Source organism: Cebus imitator, unplaced genomic scaffold (genome assembly GCF_001604975.1).
Source record: "Cebus imitator isolate Cc_AM_T3 unplaced genomic scaffold, Cebus_imitator-1.0 Scaffold108, whole genome shotgun sequence".
Classification (NCBI taxonomy): Eukaryota; Metazoa; Chordata; class Mammalia; order Primates; family Cebidae; genus Cebus; species Cebus imitator.
Window position 1 is genome coordinate 5,000,400 of NW_016107423.1, and position 15,261 is coordinate 5,015,660.

Genomic DNA, 15,261 nt, shown 5'->3' on the forward strand with positions numbered 1-15,261 from the left:
CAGCCAGCGCCAGGGAAAGAAAGTCTCCCAGTAGATAGAAACACCTAAAATTGGTGATTATCAGCTTCCCAACAAGATCCCAGAAGTTGGGTGAGTGGCTCAAGCATGCACACTAAGAGGCAAAATGGCAGAGTTTAACTGAAATATGACCTTCCTCTAGAAATACTCAACTGGTAAGTATGATACTCACTCAAGTGAACATGTGCACAATTTTGGTAAACACACTGCGCATGCAGCCCCTCCCCAAGCGCTGGCGGGCCACTGTGCATTCGGACAGCCCACCCCAAGGGAAGAATCAGGGGAGAAGGGTCACAACTCTCTGGAAGCATGCCTGCAAATAAAACCCCAAGTCAAAGGTCAAACCATGCACTAGATCTCTCAAGTCACCAGTGGGCCTTCTTCCAAGTGTTCTTCACTTCTTTTTGTTCCTGCTCTAAAGCTTTTAAATAAACTTTCACTCCTGCTCAAAAACTTTTCACTCGTGTGTCTCACTCTGCCTTAGGCCCCTCAGTCAAATTCTTCCTTTGAGGAGGCAAGAACTGAGGCTGCTGTAGATCCGTATGGGTTCATTGCTCCCAACAAAATGTCTAGAAAAGGCATATCTATAGAAACAAAGATTAGTGGATTCCTGGGGCTAGAAGTAGGAGCAGGGATTGACTGAGAATGGATAAGAAGTGTCTTTTGTGGAGAGATGGAAATGTTCTAAAACTTTTTTTGTAAAAATGATTGCAACCCTACAAATTTACTAAAAATATTTAAACTGTATACTTGCCATACGTGGTGTATACTTACAACAGAATACCTCACACTGGGTAATTTACCAAGAACAGAAGTTTACGTGGCTCACAGTTCTGGTGGCTGTAAAGTCCAAGAGCAGAGCCCCGGCATCTGATCAGGGTAATACCACAGTGGAAGGGCAGGGGGCAGAAGGAAGAAGCAAGCATAGAGAGTAAAAGAGGCTGAATTTATCTGTTTATCACTCCTGTGATAACTAAGCCATTCACTTGATAATTGCATTAATCCGTTCATGTGGGCTAAGCACCTCTTAAAGGCCCCACTTCTTAATTACAATGGCAATGGCAACTGTAAAAGTAAAAAAGTGGGGCCTTTAAGAGGTGCTTAGCCCTCATGAACTTTTGAGAGACATGTTCAAACCACAGCAAAATCATACCTCAAAAAAAGACAGATAGGTTTATTTTTTTAAGCTTACTATCACTTATTGAACACCATAACAGAAATTTGTATTAAGTCTTAAATAATACTGCTCTGAGTATTATTTAGTATCTAAAAATTTTTTTTAACCAGTTAACTGATGGCTGGAAATGAAACAAAACTTTTCGTCTACCTGTTTAGGTTTCTTGCCTGGGAACCTGTAAATTGAACTTAAAAAGATAGATTAGGAAAATAAACGAGTTTATATACAAGAACTACATGTAGTTCTCAGAGATGAGTTACTCAAACAGATGGTTAGAATTTGAGGCTTATATACCTAAATTAGTTAGTAAAGGGAAGAGACAGTAAAAGTTCCCATGGGATGAACAAATAGGTTCCTTTAGGAAAAACAAATGTGTTTTTGGGAGAACAAAGGAGAAATAAGACATTTTGTGATAATATATGTTTATGTAGGTTTTCTGAATTCAGGTCATGAAATTCCCTTGGAGTGGGGTATTTATGGTAGATTTACTCTTGGTCTCTCTCCTGGGAGTAGAAGCTTTCCCCAAGAGGGGATATATGATAGTCTTCATTTATCAGAAGTTTCAGCTTTTAGTCAGGTAAGGGAAGCTCTGAGAAGGCTTCTTTCTGTATCAATTGAATCTCAACGTCTTTGGCTTAAAATAATCTTTATGCCAATTCTGTGGTTTCATGTGTGTCTCTACCTGAGATAAGGAATGTTAGCACACAATTCACATGATTGATAAAATATACAATACTCAATATTGTAAATTCTATACATCATAACTTCAATATGACTTACTATTTCTTATGAAAATCACTATCATTTTTCATGAATTCACCAAAAATAATGTCCCAAATTCAAAATAAGAATAAATGCAGTTGGGCGAGGTGGCTCACGCCTGTAATCCCAGCACTTTGGGAGGCTGAGCTAGGCAGATTGCTTGAAGTCAGGAGTTCAAGACCAGCCTGGCCAACATGGTGAAACCCTGTCTCTACTAGAAATTCAAAAATTAGCTGGGCGTGGTGGCAGGCACCTGTAATCCCAGCTACTCAGGAGGCTGAGGCAAAAGAATCACTTGAACCCAGGAGGCAGAGGTTGCAGTAAGCCAAGACCATGCAGCTCAGGGGCTGCATTTCAGTCTGGGCAACAAGAGTGAAACTCCAACTCACACACACACACAAAAGATAAATGCTTGACTTTCACAATAGCAAAAACATGGAATCAACCTAAATGCCCATTAATAATAGACTGGATAAAGAAAATATGATACATATACACCATGGAATACTATGCAGCCATAAAAAGGAATGATATCATGCCTTTGCAGTGACATGGATGAAGTTGGAAGCCATTATCCTCAGCCAGCTAACACAGAAACAGAAAAACAAATGCCCCATGTTCTCACTGATAAGTGGCAGCTGAATGATAAGAATACATGAACACAATGGGGAACAACACACACTAGGGCCTGTTGAAGGGGGGTATGTGGGAGGGAGAGCATCAGGAGGAATAGCTGATGAATGCTGGGCTTAATATTTAAGAGATGGGATGATCTGTATAGTAAACTACTATGGCATATGTTTTTATCTATGTATCAAACCTGCATATCTTGAACATGTATCCCTGAGCTTAAAATAAAAGTTGAAACAAAAACTAAATAGAGCTTAAAATAAAGGTTGAAACAAAAAACTATTATTTGTGAATAAAGTTATACCTTTTTCATTAAAAAAAGGAATAAATGCTTGGTTTCTGTTCAATTCAGTAAAGAAGTAAAGTGAATTTTTTGTTCTTTTTATTTTTATTTTTGTTGACCACAGCAAGGACATAAAGTGTACTTATGTCATAACGTTGGCAGTTATTTTTGTTTATATTGGGAAAAAAAAAGTGAAACAATGAAGATGTATGTAGGATCTTTACTTGTTCAATGATATAAGCAACTTCTTTGCTGAATCATATGATAGCTTTTAGTTTTCAAATATTTCCTCAATAGGAGGGGGTTGGATATTCACAATGTGACAGTTGCAGATAGAATATATTTTAAGTTTAATTTTTTTTTTCTTTTTTTTTTTTTTAAGATGGAGTCTTACTCTGTTGCCCAAGCTGGAGTGCAGTGGCATAGTCTCAGCTCACTTCAATATCTTCCTCCTGGGTTCAGGCGATTCTCATGCCTCATCCTACTGATTAGCTGAGATTACAGGTATGCCCACCACACCTGGATGATTTTTGTATTTTTAGTAGAGACAGGGTTTCACCATGTTGGTCAGGCTGGTCTCAAACTCCTGACCTCACGATCTGCCTGCCTCAGCCTCCTAAACTGCTGGAATTACAGGGGTGAGCTACCAAGCACAGCCTTAAATTTAATCTTCATTAACATTTTCACTATCACTTTCTTAAGTACAGACACTCTACAATAAGTGTAAACCTGCTTTGTCGAATTTGATAATTTCCCTGATGTAAATACTCTAATCGTGGCTGATTTCGAGCAATCAACATGACATACTGAGGGCAGAGGTGGTAAAATCTGCAGTAACACACCACTAAATAATATTTACACATACAGATACAGTAGATATAAATAATCTTAAGAGCATAGATAATGGTAAAACATAATAAATTAATTAGAAAATGAAGAGTTTTGAGGTTTGTAACCTTTGTTTTTAATATAATCTTGTAAGTTTATATAGTATGATTTTTAATAATAGCAGTGTTTAATTTTTCTACTAATTATATTCCTGAAATTTAAGCAACCAGGTATCATCAGTTGGCCCTAGCATACCACCACCTGCTGCCAGATTTTACTAATGAGGAAACTGAGGCTGGAGAGGCTGTTACAAACTTGCTGTGGTCACAGGGACAGCACTACCCAGGTTGCTCTAATTCCACGTGCCTCTCTTTAAAATATAGCTGACCAGGCGGGACGCAGTGGCTCATGCCTGTAATCCCAGCACTTTGGGAGGCTGAGGCAGGCGGATCACGAGATCAAGAGATCGAGACCATCCTGGCCAACAAGGTGAAACCCTGTCTATGCTAAAAATACAAAAATTAGCTGGGCGTGGTGGCGCAAGCCTGTAATCCCAACTACTCAGGAGGCTGAGGCAGGAGAATCATTTGGACCTGGAAGGCAGAGGTTGCAGTGAACCGAGATCACACGACTGCACTCCAGCTTGGCAACAGAGGCTCTGTCTCAAAACAAAAACAAAAACAAAAACATAACATCTACCTACGTCAGCACCCAAACATCTTACTGTGAATGGATTTATAGTTTGTTTAATGAAGTCACTGCTTTCCAGTAGCTGGGATGGGAAATCTGACTAGGCAAAAGACTAGGATGAAGGGAAAAAGAACATCTACTTAACAGTTCAGGGTACCGGAGGGTATTTTCTCTCCTGGGATTTGGGCAAGCCAAGATTTAACAACCAGCTATTGCCCAGCAATTGGTAGAACTGATAGAACATTCACTGTTTTTTTTAAACGTTTGCCATTCAATATTCCTTTTCACAGATTTTCACTGTGTTTAAGGAAAACGTTAAGACTTAGCGCCCACAGCAAAGAGCAAGTATTAAAAATCAAATGAGTTTCCAAAAGAAAAAAACGGTATCTCTCAATACAAATAAAACTTGGCAAAGGTGTGGCCCACCCCTCTCTGCTCCACTATTTTCAAATAAGCCACCTCTGCCTTCATGGACTGCGAGCTAGTGGCTCCGGGTTGTGACACCACTACATCCCAGCTTCAAATCTCCCTTGCAGGCCGTTTGGGGACAAATAGTAAAATAAGCATCCTAAACTACAAGTCATGAGACTGCTAAGGAAAAATCTTAATTTGCATACTGGAATTCCAGTAGAAAATGCTTTCAACCGTTTTAGATACAATAGGTTCAGGTAAAACAGCGCTGCCTTGCCAACCACTGCAAGGTTACACCTTGACACAGCCACCCAGAAGCCATCTGAGAATCCCGCGGCTGGCGGAAGTGGACGGAGCCGCAGCTGCGCAGTCAGTCGCGCCGGGTGTGTGCTCAGCCCCGCCCCCAGAGGCGCCGCGCTCCCTGACAGCCCGCGGGCGTCCACACGCTGACGCGCAGGCTGCGGTCGCGCAGGCGCAATTGGGGCGCCTTCGCGGCTCCGGCGCCTTTTACCCTCGCGTGTTCTGAGTGTTTGTTTTGCCAAGCGCGGTTAGGGCTGGCAGGTGCTGAAAGCCCGGGGTCGTGGACCCCGGCCAGGTCCCAGCAGCACGGAGGCTCAGGATGTCGCGGAGGGCACGGGGTCGGGGGCTGCCAGCGGCGTGCCCCACCCCGCGGCCCTAGCCCCGGCTGCGGCTCCCACCCTGGCGCCAGCCCCGGTGGCGGCCGCGGCCTCGCAGTTCACCCTGCTGGTGATGCAGCCCTGTGCTGGGCAGGACGAGGCCGCAGCCCCCGGGGGCAGCGTCGGGTCGGGCAAGCCCGTTAGGTACCTGTGCGAAGGGGCCGGGGATGGCGAGGAGGAGACTGGGGAGGACGAGGCAGACCTGCTGGACACCTCAGACCCTCCTGGGGGAGGCGAGAGCGCAGCTAGTTTGGAGGATCTGGAGGACGAAGAGACCCACTCGGGGGGCGAGGGCAGCAGCGGGGGCGCCCAGAGGCGGGGCAGCGGCGGGGGCAGCATGAGCAAGACCTGCACCTACGAAGGCTGCAGCGAGACCACAAGCCAGGTGGCCAAGCAGCGCAAGCCGTGGATGTGCAAGAAACACCGAAACAAGATGTACAAGGACAAGTATAAAAAGAAGAAGAGCGACCAGGCCCTGAACTGCAGTGGGACCGCTTCGACTAGCAGCGCGGGAAACGTCAAACTCGAGGTATCAGACTTAGCTGAGGCCTGGGGGTGGGATGTGGAAGAAGAAACCTAATCTTAACCCAAACCCCATCTCCAGGGCCTGCCCACCCGCTTCCAAATGGGTCAGGCTGCAGTGACTGGGTAAGTGGTTGGGAATTAGAGTGTTTGCCCTAAATTAAAGTTTATACCAACATGTGCAAAGCGGTAACAGTTCTGTTGCACCCATGTGATAGGTGCAGAAATTTCAGTAAAAATAATATGACATCGGCAGAGCTGTCATAGATCTCGGATATGCCTGGAAGGACATAGAGTAAATGATCAGTATGGGTCATCGCTAAAGAAGACTTAGGAACCTAGATAAGTTGGTACTTCTGCAAAAGTAATTACTCTGTTCTCAGTATTCGGTTCTCCGTGCCTCTATTCATAATACTCCTGTACTTAGTACTTTGTTTTTAGTGTGCTGTTCTGTTAACCCTTTTCTTAGTACTCTATTTTAGTACTGCTATTCTCAGTGCCCTATCTGCAGTATCCCTGTACTTAGTACGCTTTTCTTACAACTCTGTTCCCATTACTCCTGTGTTTAGTCCCTTGTTCTCATGTTCTCATTACCTCAATACTTAATATGCCTTGTTCTCAGTATCTTTGTTCTTAGTACCCTGTTCTCATTACCCCTTTTCTTAGTACCCCTAAGAGGGGGGTAAAAAAAAAAAGGATGATAATGGGGTATAAATATCAAAAAACTTTTGGATTGTTTGATTTGAACTGAGTTGAAGGTAAAACCAATGTTCTGGAGTTGGACTTATGGGTGCAAATCCCTGTTCCATCATTTGCTGGCTGTGTGGCTTGAATAGGTTATTAAACTCTGTAAAACGGGCTTTAAAATAGTGTGTCATTCATAGTGCTGCTGTGAATATGTGAGCTATTCCATAGTGTTCACACAGTGTCCAGCAGCTGGTAAAATTGTATAAACCGTAGCCATTATTATTGTCTTGTTACTGGTATACTTTGAGTATGCTACAGATAAGCACATATTTCTTCTTGTGTGAGCTATATAATCCCTCAATGTAAAGAAAAATTTAATTTTGTTACAAGTGATCCAAGCCAGGCATGGTAGCAAATGCCTGTATACCCAGCTCTACTTGGGAAGGTGAGGAGGGAGGATTGCTTGAGAACCAGGGGTTTGAGGCTGGTGTGAGCCTGTTAGCATCACTGCACTCCAGCCTGGGTGACATAGTGAGACCCTATCTCTTTAAAAAAAAAAAAAAAAAAAAAAAAGTGATCAAAAGAAATTTTTTTTAACTATAAGGGTCCTAGGATGTATTAGGGTCCTAGGATATATTCTAAGTCTTCAAATTTCTTAGTTTCAGGCTGAACTTGAAGTGCTCCATTAGGAAAATATTAGACCTTGTAATTGTTTACAAATGTAATGTTCTAGGCCAGGCACAGTGGCTCATGCCTGTAATCCCAGAACTTGGGAAGGCCAAGGAGGGAGGATCACCTGAGCCCAGAAGTTCGAGACCAACCTGGGTAACATAGGGAGACACCGTCTCAACAAAAAATTTAAAAAATTAGCCAGGTATGGTGGCACATGCCGGTGGTCCCAGCTAAAGTGGAAGGATCACTGGAGCCCAGAGGTTGAGGCTGCAGTGAGCCATGATTGTGCCACTTCACTCCAGCCTGGGTGACAGAGCAAGACTGTCTCAAAAACAAACAGTAATATTCTAAATATATCTAAAATCTACAGTTGCCAATGTGTCATAATTCATACTGGTTAGGATTGAGTGACTTCTATTTTCATTAAGTTTTAATCTTTTGGGTAAGAGGACTTCTTTGAATATCTGATGACTTAATGAACACTCTTCCTAGAAAAATGCATTATGTAAGTTTAATTTTGCATACTAATTCATGGGCTCAGGACTTCTGTAATCATAATTAAAAAACCCCCTCAATCCATATTCTTGTAAAATAATATGTTTTACCAAATCTCTGATTAAAGGGATTTAGGGAAATAAACATCTGAAAAAGAATGAAAGTTAGTAAAGGTGATCAAGTTTGTTCCTTAGTAAGTTCCACAGGTGCTCATTCACTTCAGAATTCTTTAGAGAGAGAGCAAAATAATGCTTTTATTTTCTTTCTTTTTTTTTTTTTTTTTTTTTTTTTTCAATTTCTTTTTTTTTTTTTTTTTTGTTTTTTTTTTTTTTTTTTTTTTTTTTTTTGAGACAGAGTCTCACTCTGTGTCGTCCAGGCTGGAGTACAGTGATGTGATCTTGGCTCACTACAACCTCTGCCTCCTGGGTTCAAGCAATTCTTGTGCCTCAGCCTCCCAAGTAGCTGGGACTACAGACGCACACCACCACACCTGGCTAATTTTTGTAGTTTTGGTAGAAACGTGGTTTCACCATGTTGGCCAATCTGGCCTTGAACTCCTGGCCTCAAATGATCCTCCCACCTCAGCCTCCCAAAGTGTTGGGATTACAGGTGTGAGCCACTGCACCCAGCCTAGTAATACTTATTTTCAAGGAAGAAGTATACCTATGGCTGCTTACTTTTTTTTTTAAAACTACCTAGCATTTACATCTACAGTGAAGAAAATGTATAAAAGACAAATGGATACTGAATTAGAATCTCCCTCTGTATTTCCCACAAAAAGAGCCTTAATAATTTTACTATTTTGTTACTTATTTACTTATCTAATTTTTAGAGATGGGTCTCACAGTATTGCTCAGGCTGGCCTGAAATTCCTGGGCTTAAGTGATCCTCCCACCTCAGCCTTCCAAGTAGCTGAGATTGCCACTCACCACTGCATCCAGCTTCACTATTTTAAAATAATTTACATAACTTTTTAGGGAAGAGAATTAATTGCTATAAACAACAAATAATAGCTTACTATCGAATTTGTCTTATATTGTGGGATACTTTATCAGTTCTGAGGAGACTGCAAGATCTGTAAGTCTTTATCTTTGTTGAACTGAGTGAGTGTAAAGCAAATAACAGTGCCAGTCAGGATATAATAAGAGCCAACTATATAGACCTTTTTCCATAGTTCAGAGGAGGATAGATCATTGTAGGCTGAGATACTCCAGAAAGGCTTTGCAGAGGAACTGTGACTCAATATAAACCAGAAAGGATAGGTAATAGTTTATGCTTAATAAGCTGAGTTTCTTATGTGCCAAGCACTGTGTTAAGCTATAAATGGAGTCTCACAACCCTTCAGCAATGGGATAAGTACTGTGTTTTACATATATGGAAACTGAGGCACCGAGAGGTTAAAGAATTTGGCCTAGGTCAAAAAGCCAGCAAATACTGTACTCAAACACAAACAGCCTTATTCTAGAGCCTTCACTTTTACTCCCTTACTCCACTGCTTCCCTAGAATTCTGGTAGGTAAAAGGAAAGAGAAGCACATTTTGGTAAAGTGAAGCAGAAATACAGAAAACACTTTTGAGAAGATAGCAAGTGGACTGTTCTAGCTAAAATGTAATAGTTGGGTGGAAAATTCATGACAGAGAAATTTGGAAGGATAAGTTGAAGCCAGTTTTTTATAGGATTGAATGCCAGGCTATGGGATTTGGGTTTGGAGCCTTTAAATGAAGTGTTCTAATCAGGAAGTAGCAGAGGATCCTACCCCGATGGAGTGGGTTAAAATTGAGAGCCTATAAATTTTGACTCTTCTGCTATATTGTGAGCAGCAAGGTTAGAAAGTAAGGTCTCTATTCCAATGAAGGATTTATTAAGGTTAAAAAAAATTAAAGAAATTAAGGTATCTAAAATTAGTATTTCTTATACAAGTCAAAGTTAAATAAGGAACAAGTGTGTATAATGTCTACCTCACAAATCTAAGAAGTATGCTATATGAGAAATGCATAAAGGGACTAAGGATGAATGAACTGACCTCCGCTGGTGGGATTGTTGTTATTAAATATCTAAACAGCATGTAAGATAAGCAGTAGACTTATATGGCATAGTTCTGAGGTAACTAGAACTCTTAGGCATAAATCACAAGGAATATATATTTCAGCTCAGCTTAAGTAAAGCTACCTAACATTCTACCAAAACATTAGAGCTATTAAAAACCAAATGAAGTGCAGCAAAAGTGGTAAACTCTGTAAGACAGAAAGCGTTAAAAATTTTTGAAAAAGAATTCCAAAGTCTGTACAAGTCTGTAGTAGATGACTAAAGATTATTTTCACTACAGGCTTCTCTATCTAATTCAGTATCTAATATTTTGTGATATTAACCTTTTGAATCTCTGTAGTGAGGTTGTAAGGGCAGAGGGTACTGCACCATCAAGTCAATTTCAGCATTCCATTATCATGCACATAAAAATGAAAGAATCTCATAAATAAAATCAGCTCAGGGATTGGTGGGGTAGGAAGAAATTATTTTTGTTTCCTCTGAGTATTAGAATTTTCTTTTCACAGTTTCTATATTTTGAGGCCTAAAATGTCTAGGGATGAAATATTTTTGTAATATTAGATTGGTTAAATTCGTATAAGGTATGGCTTTCTGATAAAATATTTATAGTTTTATATTTGTTTAGTAAGAATTTTGGATGTGGTATTGTAGCATAGTCTTGTAAGACTCAGAATATTTCAGTCAACTAAACAATATTTTGTTATGCCAGCAAAATTACAAGTATTTAAGATGCTGTAGGTAACTGGGGGTACATATTTGGTAATAAGTACTGCTGATTTTGTTTTGGGGTGTTGAAATCTCAGGGTAATGGTATTATTTTAGGACTTACCTGTTTTGTCCGTACAGATGGCAGGAGAATATTTATACTAGTGCTTTTTCAAGCAAGTTTATCTTTTTTTTCTAGTGACTTCTAAATTTTGAAAGCTTTGGTTATCAATTACTTCTTTAAATGATATTTTACTACTTCCCCATTTGTTTTGGTTGTTAAATGGGTAAAAAGCTATCAATTAGGTATTTTATTGAGCAGTATATGATTTGCCTCTGAGTTCATATATTTCATCCAAAGGCAAGCAGATTATGTTTTGGCCTAGATAGCTTTATATGAAGAGAATGGTCAATTCACTTGGCATTTTTTGTAATATTGAAAATAGGTCACAAGCGACTCTGCCCCAATCTTAGTGGCCTGCCTCTCACACAGTATCAATTTTGAGACCTATCAAGAGACTAAAGAACCCAGGTTGAAGATCTGGAAGAAAAGGGAACGAGGAAGAATGTTACATAAAATTAACTGCTGATACCTTGCCTTATGATAATGAAGGACTTTCCCAAAGCTTCATAGAGTCTGGGCAAGAGGATGGAAGAAATGCAAAGACCTGTTCATTACATCATTGAAATACTTGTAATCGTGAATTATAACATTAACTGTTTATCTATTTGCATTTTTATCATTTATCCCAGGAAAGTGCAGATAACATACTCTCCATTGTTAAACAGAGAACAGGATCTTTTGGGGATCGTCCTGCAAGACCTACTCTTTTAGAACAAGTGTTAAATCAAAAAAGACTGGTAAATATCTGTTTGTAAATCAGTTATAAATGTGTTAACAAATGTTGTTTGTTATAAATGGAACTATTGAGATTTTTGAGATTTTAGCTCATATCACAGTATACATCAAAATAAATTCCTAATAAGGAGTGAAAATTTTAAAAAAAGAATCAGAAATTTACCTCAATCTGTAATGAGATTTTGTTTAGCTTATATAGATGGAATCTAGAGAAAAGATTATAAACTTGACTACATAAAAATGAGTACTGTAGTTTAAAGAGCAAAAATATCTACAACAAATATAAAAGACTATGGTTAATGTGGCTGGTATTTTATCACATAAAATATTCCTGGTTGGGCCTGGTGGTTCATGCCTGTAATCCTAACACTTTGGGAAGCTAGATGGGAGGATCACTTGAGGCTGGGAATTTGAGACTATTCTGGGCAATATAGTAAGACCCCATCTCTACAAAAAAAATTAAAAATCAGCAGAGTGTGATGGTATATAGCTGTAGTCTCAGCTACTCAAGAGGCTGAAACAGGAGGATTACTTGAGCCCAGGAGTTTGAGGCTGCAATGAGTTGTGATCATACCACTATACTCCAGCCTAGGCAACAGAGTACCCTATAAATCATTAAACATGATCTCAGTTTCCATATATATATTCCATATTTCCATATATATATATATATATATATATATATATATATACACACACACACATATAAAATATGCTTACCTCTTTGACAGCTTCACTCTTAACTGTAAAGAAAGATTATAAAAATTCCTATAATTTGATGAGGAAAAAACTTTGGCTTCAATACATTGCAAAAGAAACAAACAACAAAAGGCAGAATACCATTAAATAATATGGAAAGGTATTCAATATCAGCAAAAATAACAAAAAGCGAAAATTACTTAAACGATTACACACAATGATGCAGTGATGTTGAGGGTTTCATGAAATGGAGATTCTCATGCAGTTAATGGCATTATATATTGGTACAGCACTTTCAGAAAGCAGTTGGTCACTGTGTACTAGGAGTCATCCATTTTGACTCAGACATCACATTTAATGTGAAGACATTTACACAACATAAATCCTAAATATAAATAGAGTTAAACATAAAGATATTGCCGAGAATATATTTATCACAAATAATAAAATGGTATTTGTGATAAATATATTTGCGGCAATACCTTTATGTTTACTATTTATCACAAATATATTTATCACACATAGTAAAATGTCTAACAGTATCATAACAGCTAAGATAATTTTAAAACAAAACTAATAAATAGAAAATGTACTAAGATATAATTCATATAATCTTAAAATCAGCATTTAATGATAGTATGTCCACATTATTCAGTTTATCTTTTTGCAACTTATATGTAAGTATCTTATTATAAAAACATTTTACAGAAGACTGTGACTGGATGAATGCTTGAGCCGAGGAGTTCAAGACTGCAGTGAACCGTGCTCGTGCCACTGCACTCCAGTCTGGGCAAGAGAGTTACACTGTGTCTCTAATTATAATATATTAATCGTAGTCTGTTATATTTGTTGTATATTTTAAAATGATGAGTGTACAGAAAGGTATTGGATGTTTTAAAGCAGTTATATTAGGGGTTTCTTTTCTCTGAAATTTTGGTATATACTGATATATATGTATATGCACACACACAATTTTTAATTTCTTTATGAAGACTTAGTTGGCTATGCCTTATGAATGAGAAACTTGACATACAGCACTAGTTTATACGTATGTACAAACTAGCATTTAGCTGCCATTTTCACATGTGGCCCCCTTTCATCTCCATTTTTTTCTTGCTGTAATCCTGGGTCAGTGCTACTTTTAGCTCTTTGCTTTTACATATTTCAAGAGAGTATATTTGCTGGCATATCACAGAAGGCGTTTGCTTTGTGCCCAAAGTCACCAATAACAGACTTCACCCATTATTTTTAGGTTTTAGTGTTTTGATGTATGACATCACATTATTTTCAGTTTGCAGCTTAATTGCAGTACATCAGACCTAAAAGTGATTTTGATTCAGGCATATTTTTGTAAACATTGTATCATGTGTAGGGATACATCAGAGTAATTTCATAGTGTGAAAACAATCTAATCACATAAGAATAATGCTATTAATAATTTTTTTCTTTTTTCTTTCTAAGTCGTTGCTAAGAAGTCCAGAAGTAGTGCAATTTTTACAGAAACAGCAACAACTATTAAATCAGCAAGTTTTGGAGCAAAGACAGCAGCAGTTTCCAGGAGCATCAATATGAGGGAACTTATCGAGAACATCTACATGGTTTTTGTCTTATTGTAATAGATGAACATATTTTTTTTTTACCAAAGATAAATGGGATAATAATACATGCCTATAGAACATAAACATTTTCCTGTAAATGTATGTGTGCATTTGGGGATGAATAAGTATTGCACTTTGTGCATCTAATCTTTCAGATTACTATAGTTTGAAGAAGTCAGCTTATCTTTCCAAAATAATATTTAATTACAATGTTTAAAAAAAATATGTACCTCTTCAGTCATTGTTACTGAAGATAATGATGCAGTTACTTTCTGTGGAAGTCATAAAGTTAATAGATATTAATCTTGAAGCACCTAGCTCAGTGGTTCTCATCAAGGGTCAATTTGATTGTCATAGTGACCTTAAAAACTGCTGATTTTTAGTGAGTGGCCAAAAATGCTAAATGTTCTGCAGTGTCGGGGTAGTCCCACATACTAAGAATTGTCCTATTCACAGTGCCAATAACACTCCTAAGAAATGTTAATGGCTGTTTTGTGGTACTAACATGTAGTTGGGGCACCTATAATAGGGTTCCCCTAATACCCTTCCCTTGCAGTTAAGACTGAAGCTGTCAGAGAGGTAAGCACGTTTTATATAGATGTAAGGAAAGTGATTATTGTTTAATGTCTGTGAATTTAGGATGTCTACCTCTTTTCAGAGGTGTGCTAGTAAAACCTGAGGGATTAACTGGGATGTCCCACAGCTGGCTTCTCTCTTTCATGTTACCTGTTAGAGTTGCTCTCTTAAAGCAGACACTCTTGTGTACTGAATTTGTGAGCACCATAGATCTCAGCCTGCCAACGCCAAGATAAAATTATTTTTCATATACTTATTTTTTATTAAACAAAATGAAAAAAATCCTTTTCAAAAAAGAGATCCTGAAAATTAAATTCACACTCCAGCATTTTGTCATTGTTTTTCAAAATTGAGCTATCTCAAAACTGCTATTTCCTGTAATGTTCAAAAATGGTAGGTAATCTAGATACTTTTTTCTTATACTTTCTCCTAGGAAAACTTTAAAAAGGCAAACTTACCAATAGGAATAACATATTAAATGTCAAGAGAATATATCCAATATTAGGATAATAAGTGTATGTATCTCAAGTTTAACTGTACAAAAATTTGTCACTTGGTTTTTAAATTCTATGTATTAAACTTAATCATAGCTATTCTAAGAAGTGCTTATGGAGAGCAAGAATGTTTTAGTTCATTTTTAATGTGTGTGTTTTTACTTGCATTTCTGTTCAAAACACTTTTAACAAAATTAATTCATTAAAGTCCAATTGTTGACCTTTGAGTTGGCTGATTTCTTTATTCTGTTTTTTAGTTTATTCCTACCAGATGCAGAGGAATTCTATTTGTTGTTGTTAGTTTATTCTCATACTTAAGATGGCGAGAGTTGTTTTTGAAGCTTAAGTTATCGTTTATGATGAAAAGGGTTAGCTTATGCTTGTTCAGATGGAATAATGGGAAAGTAGGGAAATGGGAAACGGATGGAAACG

At 38.3% G+C, this 15,261-nt stretch overlaps 1 protein-coding gene across 1 annotated transcript; it reads left to right on the forward strand.

Moving 5' to 3' along the window:
* The first annotated feature begins 5,022 nt into the window (after positions 1–5,022).
* LOC108310787 (regulatory factor X associated protein) lies at positions 5,023–15,053 on the forward strand. The gene is made up of 4 exons (XM_017537929.2): positions 5,023–5,262; positions 5,352–6,005; positions 11,357–11,464; positions 13,623–15,053. The coding sequence occupies exons 1-4, from the start codon at positions 5,023–5,025 to the stop codon at positions 13,731–13,733; spliced, it is 1,113 nt and encodes a 370-aa protein (XP_017393418.1). The 3' UTR covers positions 13,734–15,053.
* Positions 15,054–15,261: the final 208 nt, after the last annotated feature.